This window comes from Pungitius pungitius, chromosome 7 (genome assembly GCF_949316345.1).
Source record: "Pungitius pungitius chromosome 7, fPunPun2.1, whole genome shotgun sequence".
NCBI classification, from domain to species: domain Eukaryota; kingdom Metazoa; phylum Chordata; class Actinopteri; order Perciformes; family Gasterosteidae; genus Pungitius; species Pungitius pungitius.
Genome location: NC_084906.1, coordinates 21,651,373 through 21,661,889, shown reverse-complemented (window position 1 = coordinate 21,661,889; position 10,517 = coordinate 21,651,373). Strand labels below are relative to the sequence as shown.

Genomic DNA, 10,517 nt, shown 5'->3' with positions numbered 1-10,517 from the left:
TTCACCTGACTGTCAATTGTTGTAATACTGTGAATTTATCAAATGTTATTCATGGTATTATGTTCTTGAGTAATTATGACAATTGAACAGACTATTGTGCATGTGATGACTTATACAATGAAAATACGCTGAGACGTTTTGGAGCGAAAAACAATTAGACTGAGAATCAACAATCAGTTTAGATCAACAAGATCTATTCACTTGGAAATTGTGCTAAACGTAGGCTACATGTACTTAATAATTTGCAAAGATGTACTTAGACATTTACAATTTAACCAAATGAATGAGAAATTCAATTCTGTATTGAGAAGTTGCTAAGTTGTTTGGAGGTTTGTCATTTCTGTTTCAAAAAATGAGCCAAACCAATGGAGAAAAACTAAAAGCAGCACAAACTCTTGCATAACCCCTCGTTCACACAGGAAGGAAGCGCCCCCCCCGGGGGTCCGCTTGACGCTGGGGACCCGCCTCACTGTGACATAAAAAACTGGCCACCAACATCAACTTAAATTAAGACTTTATTCATTTCCAAACTTTACAGGCATTCAGACATCAGATCAAATAAATACGTTTCTTCTAAATTCTACAAATAAATCCAGCATGTTAGTGTTTACTGACTCTCTACACTTGATAAGACGCCGCGTGTGTGCGTGTGCGTGTGTGTGTGTGTGTGTGTTTGGGGTGTGTGTGCGCGTGTGTGTGTGTGCGCGTGTGCGTGTGCGTGTGTGTTTGGGGTGTGTGTGCGCGTGTGTGTGTGTGCGCGTGTGCGTGCGCGTGTGCGTGTGCGTGTGCGTGTGTGTTTGGGGTGTGTGTGCGCGTGTGTGTGTGTGTGTGTGTGTGTGTGTGTGTGTGTGCGCGTGTGTGTGTGTGTGGGGGGGGGGGAGCAGTTGGAAGCACTGAGCCTTGTTGCACGTTACAGCAGAAGGAGACCAGGGGGCAGAATGACGAGATGTTCACACCTCGTAGAGACCAAAGAAGTTGGCGTAATGGGAGTGGCTGAGAAGCTGGGGGAGCGACACGTTGACGTAGACCCTGTCGGCCCGCTGCAGCCGGAGGGCGGAGGCCAGGTAGCTCTCTGCGGTCAGGGCCCGCCTCCCCGGCTGGGAGCAGAACCCGGTTCTGTGGGCCTCCATGAGGGTCAGAGGGGACGAGAGTCCGGCTCTCCTCACGAACACGGAGTGCACGAAGGACGAGGAGGGCGAGCAGTCCCCGAAGAGCAGCTCCACCCGCGAGTACACGTGGTACAGCCCGCTCCGGTTGGGCTGCAGGGCGCCGTCCTCCAGCCGGTACGCCACCGCGCCGGAGGTGAAGGCCCGGGCCCTATGAGGCTCCCAGCGCAGCGTCTTCTGAGAGAAGGTCTCCTCGATGCGCCCTGCAGGGGGGGGGGGGGGGGGGAGATGTCACACAAGGTGCTCCTGCAGAGGAGGAACCATGAAGATACTGGTTGTTGTATAATGTCACCTATGACGTGGGCTGCAGCTCGCTCCTCTCTCTTCTCCTCAGGCTGGAGACCTGAAACAAGCACAGAAGCGTCACGTCTCTCGTGGGACTCTTTGGAGCATCGAAGCGTGTTGGGGGTCATTCACGGGGTGCATATTTACCGATTTGCTTCTCCGGCGTATTGGAGCCAGCCAGGGGATGATTCTTCAGAAACAAAAGCAGAAGCATCTCGTTAACACATGACACAGACTCACAGAGCTCCGGAGGAGGACATCCTGTCCCTGGCCCGGAGACCACAGGTGAAACCACCAGGTCTCTGATGAGCGCTTTTAAAAGGTCAGAGCTCCAGTGAGCTGAAGCAGCTCCTCACACCATGAGTCAAAGCCCCTCTGCAGAGGTGAGACAAGTCGCACCTTCTTCTCCTCGCAGCGTTCGCCTACATGAGCCTCCGGCATTACGAGATTACACCTTCATTACTTCACTGATTCTTCTCGCAATGACTCGAGCCGTCAGAGTAAAAGAACCAGTTCAGAAGCAAAGCTCATTCACAGAAGGACCCCCCCTCACCTTCCTCAGCTGCCTCAGCTCGGTCTGCACGTTGTGGATCTGGTAGGCTTCCATCCCCAGAGAGGCGAACACCAGCAGGAACAGCAGGAGGGCCACGAGGGCGGCCCCGGGCCCCACGCAGCGCCGCCTCTTCCCCCGGCCCCTGGCGCTCTGCTGGGCCGGCGGGAAGGACCAGCAGGGCACCAGGCTGGGCTGCTGGGCGGCGTGCTGCGGGCCCCCGTCCACGAGGAACACCTGAGGGAGGGGGTAGCTCTGGGGGTCACGGCTCATGGTGCAGGTCCTGCTGTGAAACAAAGTGTGCAGCGAAGGAGGTGTCTGAGCACCTCTGTCTTCATCTCAGCACAAGCTCCTCCCACAAAGACCACAAGCACATTCAGGGACACCTACAGGAAACCGTCCACCCGCCCGCCCCCCCCCTCTTGATTGCATATTACCTAGAAATACGTTTTGGCTGATATTACCATAAAACTTCACAGCTAAATGGAGCTGTGCCCCCCATTTCATGTGGGACATTAGCACCGTGCTAACACTGCTATCTGACCCCCCCCACGCCCCCCCGTCACTAACCACAAACAGGTCATCGTCACAAAATAATTCCAAGAAAGGAAATACTGAACAGTGAAGACCCCCCCCCACCAAGCCCTGGTTTGCTGAAGCTGGGGACTTTGCATTGAACGGTTGTTCTTCTCATCATCATCATCATCATCATCATCATCATCATCACGGAGGCAGCGGTTTCACGTCCTCGTGGGAAGATGCTGCCTCAGTGAAGGGAAGGACGTCAGATGAAGAGCTGCCAGCACTTGGGGGGGGTGGGGACCGCAGGCAACCGCTCACAGCTGAGCTTCCAGGAAGGCCGAGTGTGATCACACGCTGGGGGGGGGGGGGGGTGGTATTGTGGTTGTTCTGCCACTCTACAGATGTGTCGGGTACTGAGCAGTAAGCTGCTCCTCTGTGGTCGGTTTCTGCTCGGCTCCTCGTGTTTGACCTCAACGGTGGAACCTGAATTAATCAGCAGACGTCTCTGCAGCGACGCCCCTCCCCTTCCTCCCCAGGTCCACCCAGCTGCTTCAGCAGAGACGGTTCACTTCCTCTGCAGAACCAAGGGAAACCCGCCCAGCAGCGGCTGTGTGGGTGGAGCCGTCTAACCAGGTTAAGTTCCACTTCAAAAGGAGAAGATGAAGGACTGAATCAGCAAGTCTCTGTCAGCCCCCCCTTCTTCTGAGGGCTCAGCTGTTCAGTAACCCAGGGTTAAATGAGAACATATCACCCCACAAAACATAACTTGTCCATGTGACATCCTCATCATCATCATCAGCAGTCCTGCTCTTCATCAGAAGAGGAGTAACAGTCCAGTCCCAGGACGTGAGTGGACCCGGTGACGGGCGGCTTCCCAGGGTTCCTTTCTGCTGCTCCCCCGTCTGCGTCTCTGCCCTGGGGGGGGGGCGTCTGCCCTCCCGGAGCGTTGCAGAGGTTTGGGAGGCGGCGGCGAAGCACCGAGGCCAGGCTCTGCGTCCCAGCGGCGCCGCGCCGGAGAGGCGGCGCTCGGAGGGCCAGCTTGGTGCGGTCCAAGAGGAGCGGCTGGTCCTGGTCCACAAAGACCGCCTCCCAGGACTCTGGGGCCAAAGGCTTGAGACTTCCTGTCCCACATCCGGCACCGTCATGTGAAGCCGTTTGGGCCGGGGGGGGGCGGGGGAGGGCAGCTGTGAACAACAAAAAGACATGTTGTGTCTTTAATGCACCAGTGTTCATTTCGTTGACGAAAACTGTCGAAAAATAGTCGACATTTTTCACATGACGAGAAGAAATAAAAACTATGACTAAATCTATGATAACTTTCGTTAACGAGACAGAAATGTTGGTGGTGAAAAAAAAGTCAAAGTTTGCAAAGGTGGAGAGTTTTATTAATAGGAAGGTTGTGTTTGGCTCCTCCCCCGTTTCTACCATTCTACGTCATGACATATCGAATAAGGGGACGCGAGCTCGAACCCGCTGGCTCGCCGGCGTCCCTCCTCCTGCAGTACGCTCGAGGGGTCCACGCCTGGTGTCTGCAGCCGGGGTCCACAGCTCGTAGTTTAGCCATGAAGCTCCTGTGCTCTCTCTCCAACGTGTCGATGTGCAGCTGGAACTCGGCTATCTTCCTCTCGGGGTAATGGGGCAACTGCAGCTGCTGAGACACAAAGTCAAGCTGAACTGTGGCCTCCATCTACGTCGCTCCAACACACACACACACACACACACACACCTACCTGCAGGTAGTACTCCATCTCCCTCTTGATGCTGGGGATCCACTTCTTCACACAGGAGGCCGAGTTGAGAGTCGACTGCAGAGAAAAGCAACAACTCTTTAAAAGTGAATTAAGGCGACAACTATCGCTGAAATACTTGTCCATTACCAGCTTGGGTCTCCGCTCATGGACATCCTTCAGGCGTCCCTCTGTGAATGAGATGAAGGCTTCATGATCCAAGAGGAAACATCAGCTCACGTGTTTGGAGGTTCTTACTATGAGCACCATGGGGAATGACTGAAGCAGAACGTAGCATGCTAAGCTAAAATGTGGAATAACAGTTGGTGATGAAGAGAACTAACGTATCTATTCTCATTGTAACATGTGTCATGCAGAAGGAGACCACAGGGCCGGGCTCCATGTCGCCCTCTCTCTCTCTCTCTATGTTCTTTCATTTAAACCAGCTAATCGAACGGCCAGGAGTTAGCATAGATGCTACTTTAGCTAGCAGCTGAACCTAGCTAAAGTACACCGGGTTTTATCAGCCAAATAGTAATCGATTAAAGTCGTAATCATGGCAACCCGCTGCTGACCTTCTCTCTCCCTCTGCAGCCACAGTCGGTTCAGTTTTCCTTGTTGTTTCTCTTCGTTTCGAGCCATTTTTAAACTTTTCTCTGCAGAGAATCTGGCTCTTTATCAATATGCGTCCTTGTGTTTTAGTTCTCGTGAAACGTCATCAGTCGCGGCCCGAGTTCTGTTCCAATTCTAAAGTCCGCATCTGGCCGAGAATGGTCATAATACCCGGATGTGACTCGCGCCGCCCATTTTACCCAGAATGCATCGGAGCAGGCTCGTCTGTTCTTCTGAGAGCCAAATATCCCAGAATGCATTTCACCTCAGCAACAGGCAACACGACAGAGGGAAATAAACACAACAGCATGTCAAAGTTTATAAATTCTACGATATTTAAGTAACGGAATTTTAGGACTTTTTCAGACGAGAAGTTAGTTGCTAAAGCAACATTTCTGCGGTTTGTCATCGTTCAGCCTTCGTAACAATGTGCTCCGTGGATGGAGATGTGAGGTGTAGTTCACGGACCGTCAGACCCTCCAGCACCGGGCGGTCAGCTCATCTCAGCCCGCACAGAGCAGCCTGTTTTCGGCGAGTCTTCTGTGAAATGCTCCGCTGGTTTTCACGTCTCCGTAGCGGTTATACATGAGATATAACTGTACTATAACGAGTCTTTATGACCTTTAATGTGGTGTCAGAGTTGATGTTGTTCACCGGTAACGTGTTTGAGGACAGAGTTTAGATTCATAACGTTTAAATACTATGTTACTATAATAGCAACTTCAACGTCTTGTCTGTATCCGCAGAGTGCAGCTTGTTTATTGTCCATCATTGTGCATTAAAAGTAACAATGTTTTAATTAAAGGACACGAGGAGACCGTCATCGAGACTCTAAACCGGAAGCAGAACTGCTAAAGAACTTTCTGTACCCAACGTCCTCTTTATGAAACCATTATAAAGCTGATGCAGTGTGATGTGATACAAAAGCCCAGATTTAAACGTTCACCTCAGTAACGTTTTGTGTTTCTTTCATCCAACATGAATAAATATTAGATTTACACCTGTAAAGTTCAGCAGCTGCTGCTCTTCATCTGCTTTAAAAAGAGGTTTGATTGAATAACAACTCTGATCTGATCCACTGAGATAGTTTGCCTAATTATTTTATGTCTGATATATATAATCAGTCATAAAATAATTATATATATACCATTTCTGATTTTAAATAAAAATCAAACACACATTAAAACAAAATATGTCTTTTAGATATACTGTATATGTATGTGATGTATATCAATATTCGTGTGTTTTTGGTTGCATCTAACACACAAAGCCCACTATGAAGTGAGTTTGTATATAAAAATCACACCAAGCAAAAATATAAATATATGTCAAATGCAATAAATAATCTCTGATAGGGGGGGGGCAGCATCATACTCACAATGCAGCAAATATTAAGTCTAGATGCTGACCTCCTCTCTTGATTATTGTAAACTTCGCTCTTTTTTTCTTCTTTTGTTATTATTGAATTAATTACGTAATAAAGGTGGAAAAAGTTGGCGATGATTTTTCTTTTTGTCATTTTTTTTTACCTTGATTAAAAATACATTTAAAACTTTAAATGCGTCTTACTACTACTAATTTTACATGTACTGTTGCTGCTGTTCCATTGAGCTCAAGTTGAATCCTTCTTGTAAACATTTTGGAAAATTCTCAAGTTGTTTCGTACGAAGCATTTCTGATGACTCAGCAACACGATGGAAAGTGATGACGAAGCGATTCTAACAATCACCAAGACCTCAAAATGTTGCATAAGTGAGTAAAAACAAAACTATCCCCCCATGACCTTGATTCACTTAGAATGACAATGTTCACACAGAAGTGAACCATCAGAGCTGATTCTTCTCTGCAAATCTTTAACTAATAAAAACACAGCTATTCCTTTGCTCTTAATTCACACTGTTTGTGGCATGAGATATAAGCCATATAAAGACATGTATAAATGCGTATATATATATATGCTCATATGTACACATATATACACATACATATATATTATAACTTATGTATATGTATACACGTATATACATATGTGTATTTGTATAACGCATGTATACATGTATATATAAACATTAAAGTTAATAAAGGACGCAACTCACTTCCCGTAAGACGTGCCGCCTTTGACGTCACGTGGATCTTCCGAGCGCTCCCTGTGGGGCAGGACTCCGCCTTCTGGGAATGACGTCACGCTCCCCCAGGTTTGAGAAATCAGAATGGAGCAGATTTATAAAGGAATTTGATTTGGAACTTGATCTTGGTAATAGTTTTTGTTGTATTAGCGATAGGATTAATTTAGTATTTGAGTAAATCTCAAATTTAATTGAATAGATATGATAAGGGATATTAAATCACCTTCATGTTAAAACGCAGAATTTATGATCATTATTATAATATTATATATTAAGCTATTAAATGGTTTTTCATGGATTCAAAGATCAAACAAACAGAATACGTCATCCTTCGCGTATAATAAGCTGTTCGGTTTCTGGCATCATAACAGAAAGTTAGAACAGTCTTTCAGGGGGGTTAGTCTGTGTCGCCCTCTAGTGGACCTGAACGCCTCACCTGAGCACGTCCCGCCAGTTTAAGTCTTAATATTTGCTGTGTTTACAAACATTAAGTGAATTTGACCGTGTTACTTTTGGAATAGATGTGTAAGTCTTAACGCCTCTCTAGTATCTTGTGTTTTCATGGAAACGTCCTTTATTTGTTATGTTTGTTTCTTACTTTTCTTCTCGTCACTTGTTTATTTTGTGGTGCTGAAGGATTCTTCTAAAGTACCTGAGAAGGACGGGAGGCCTCACTGAGGTCACGTGGCTGTGCACGGATCAATCCTCTCGGAGCAGCTCTTGCCAAACGTGTTTATTGTGTGAGCCGCTGACAGACACACGCACACCATTTGTCACATTGTTTATTTCCGCCAATTCTGATGCGATCAGAAAACAAAGCACTTAACGCAGTATTCTTTTTACAAATGGTAAACATTGGTAAACATAAGTACTCAGATTGGATCTTATTTACATAAAGCAATGAGTGAAACCCCATTAAAACAACTTTAGAAAAAGTCCCACTAGAAGCTTTTCTAATTGAATTTCTTACAATTAAGAAAGAAAAGTACACACTGTACTGGTCCGCGCCCCCTGGGGGGGGGGGGAGGGGGGGTCTGAATCCTTTTGATGGTAAAAAAAAAAGTTCTGTAGTAAAATATAAATACAGCACGTAGCAGATGAGCCCCCCCCCCCGCAACCGGAGAACGCGTGGTACCGCATCGTCCCGCACCGCGACGTTCGGAGGGCCGGCCGCGCGCAGAGAGACGGGCTGCGTCCGTTTCGTTCATCTCGTTCTCTGGTGAAGACCTCAGAAGGTCTGCAGCTGCTGCGTTAACATCAGCTGACAGCCGCTGTTCACGTGGTTCATCACCTTCTGCTTCAGCTGGGACACCTGCTCGCGCAGCGTGTTGGCGGTGGACGCGAGCTCAGAGTTTTGGGACTTGAGATTCTTGACTTTGTCCTCCAGCCTGGAGATGCGCTCCAGCTTCCTCTTCCGACACTTGGACGCGGCAACGCGGTTCCTCATGCGCTTCCTCTCGGCCTTGATGCGCTCCTGGTTCTCCATGTTGATGGGAGAGAGAGGCGGCGTCTCCCCCGGCATCTCCGGCACGGTTTGCGGCTCCTCTTTGAGCGCCGCGAGCCGCGAGGCGTGTCCGTAGACGGGCGGCTGCGGCGGGGCAACGGGGAACGATATGGCCGGAGCCGAGGCGCTGTATCCCGGTGCCGACACCGTGCTGAGGGCCGGGTGGAAAGAGTTCAAGTCCTCGTAAACCGGCGAGTCTGCTGCTCCGCTGCTGCAGTAAACGGACGGAACCGGCACCGCGCCGCCGGGCTGCGGGGCCGCCGGCGCGGTGCCCGGCGTGTGCTGGTGGTGGAGCTCCGCCAGGGCGCGGACGAACCCCTCGGCGAAGCCCTCCTGCTCGTCCGTGACGTTCTTGGGACACACGAACTGGGTCGGGGTCGGCGTGGTGGTGATGAGCCCGTTTCCGGACTGGATGATGAGCCGCTCCAGCTCCGGGGAGGCCAGCTTGAGGAGGCCCACGTCCGGGGAGGTGAGCAGGTCTGCGGCTCGGGCGCGCAGGACCTTGTGCGCGCCGCTCGGGTCGCCGAGGTGCAGCGTCATGCTGCGCTTCAGCACCTTGCTGTCGGGGCCGTTGTATCCGAAGCCGGCGGCGTCGTTCGCGGGGAACGCGTTGAGGGAGTCGTCGTAGAACGTAGTCTCCATCTTGGGATGCATGGACGAGGCGCCCGACCCGTTCCTGGTTCTTTTCTCTCTGCCGAGCGGCGGCGGCGTGAGGGAAACCTTATCTGCTGCCGCTCTAAGAATAGCGATGATGTCACGACGGGGCTCTCCTATTGGCTGCGGGGGGCGTGTCTCTGAAGTGGGGGGGGGGGGGGGGGGGGAGAAGCCCTCCGATTAGGCACGTTGCCTTGACGACCACACAGAACAGTCTCGCGGTGGATTGTGGGATGAGGTAATTTCGCGAGGAGTCTGCGCGCGGTGCATTCTGGGATGACGTCTTGTTTTTGAATATCTGGTTACACTCTTGGCTGTGGCAGCAAATCCAAGATGAATACATATAAATTAATGAATAATATTACATAAATACATCATTAAGAAAAAACGAAAACAAAATATATTTCAAAGAAGAAGTAATTAAATGATGCCATGAAGTTGCAGATGGAAAATAGATCAAATCATTGGTGAAGGAAATGTGGTTATATTTATTTTATCAACCTAAACTATAAATAACAAGTCAAATATAATGTTTCTGCAGTATTCCCCTATATTCTATTCTACAATGCAATAATAATAATAATACATTTTATTTATATTGCACTCTTCATCAGGTTGTTGTTTTCAGTACTCTGTTATATTGTAGTGCATTCTACATCGTTCTACTTTACAGTATTTCATTAACCGTTTGATCTAATCTGCAGTTTATATTGCAGTTTTCTGTTCTTCTAGATAACTGGAACATCATATCAACTTGTAAAAAGTGAATAACAAACTGTTTTGTAAAACATGTGTGCTGGCTCACGTCAGAAAGTCTTCACTTGGTGAAAGTGTCCTTCTTTGCGTCTCTCTGGGACGTCCTGCTGGTCCCTGCTCGCTGGTCCCTGCTCGGTGGTCCCTGCTCGCTGGTCCCTGCTCGGTGGTCCCTGCTCACTGGTCCCTGCTCGGTGGTCCCTGCTCGCTGGTCCCTGCTTGCTGGTCCCTGCTCGCTGGTCCCTGCTCGCTGGTCCCTGCTCGGTGGTCCCTGCTCACTAGTCCCTGCTCACTGGTCCCTGCTCGGTGGTCCCTGCTCGCTGGTCCCTGCTCACTAGTCCCTGCTCACTGGTCCCTGCTCGGTGGTCCCTGCTCGCTGGTCCCTGCTCGCTGGTCCCTGCTCACTAGTCCCTGCTCACTGGTCCCTGCTCGGTGGTCCCTGCTCGCTGGTCCCTGCTCGCTGGTCCGGTCCTTGTAGCCCCATCGATTAGTCAGTAAATGTGGCTCCTGTGCAGGTCAGCATGAACTCAGACATAATGACATGTCTATTAAATGTGTGCTGTTCACCTGAAGCAAGAGGGCGACGTCTCTTAGTCACGTACTCCAGACGTCTGAGGG

The 10,517-nt window shown here is 49.5% G+C and overlaps 3 protein-coding genes across 4 annotated transcripts; all 3 read right to left on the bottom strand.

Annotated features, from left to right (window-relative positions):
- Positions 1-508: 508 nt before the first annotated feature.
- faslg (Fas ligand (TNF superfamily, member 6)) lies at positions 509-2,408 on the bottom strand. Its single transcript, XM_037470622.2, has 4 exons — positions 2,005-2,408; positions 1,599-1,641; positions 1,459-1,509; positions 509-1,369 (listed from the first exon to the last, which is right to left on the bottom strand). The coding sequence occupies exons 1-4, from the start codon at positions 2,272-2,274 to the stop codon at positions 951-953; spliced, it is 783 nt and encodes a 260-aa protein (XP_037326519.2). The 5' UTR covers positions 2,275-2,408; the 3' UTR covers positions 509-950.
- Positions 2,409-2,570: 162 nt separating this feature from the next.
- si:dkey-86e18.1 (uncharacterized protein LOC557342 homolog) lies at positions 2,571-5,494 on the bottom strand. Of its 2 annotated transcripts, none has more exons than XM_037470624.2 (5): positions 4,826-5,494; positions 4,401-4,441; positions 4,254-4,328; positions 3,994-4,171; positions 2,571-3,707 (listed from the first exon to the last, which is right to left on the bottom strand). In XM_037470624.2, exons 1-5 carry the CDS (start codon positions 4,890-4,892, stop codon positions 3,319-3,321), a joined length of 750 nt encoding a protein of 249 aa, XP_037326521.1. In that variant the 5' UTR covers positions 4,893-5,494; the 3' UTR covers positions 2,571-3,318. The 2 variants fall into 2 exon arrangements, with proteins under 2 accessions (XP_037326521.1, XP_037326520.1); XM_037470623.2 differs by having other exon boundaries at positions 2,589-3,707; positions 3,994-4,174.
- Positions 5,495-7,754: 2,260 nt separating this feature from the next.
- Positions 7,755-9,218, bottom strand: jun (Jun proto-oncogene, AP-1 transcription factor subunit). Its single transcript, XM_037470705.2, has one exon. It carries the CDS (start codon positions 9,144-9,146, stop codon positions 8,217-8,219), a length of 930 nt encoding a protein of 309 aa, XP_037326602.1. The 5' UTR covers positions 9,147-9,218; the 3' UTR covers positions 7,755-8,216.
- Positions 9,219-10,517: the final 1,299 nt, after the last annotated feature.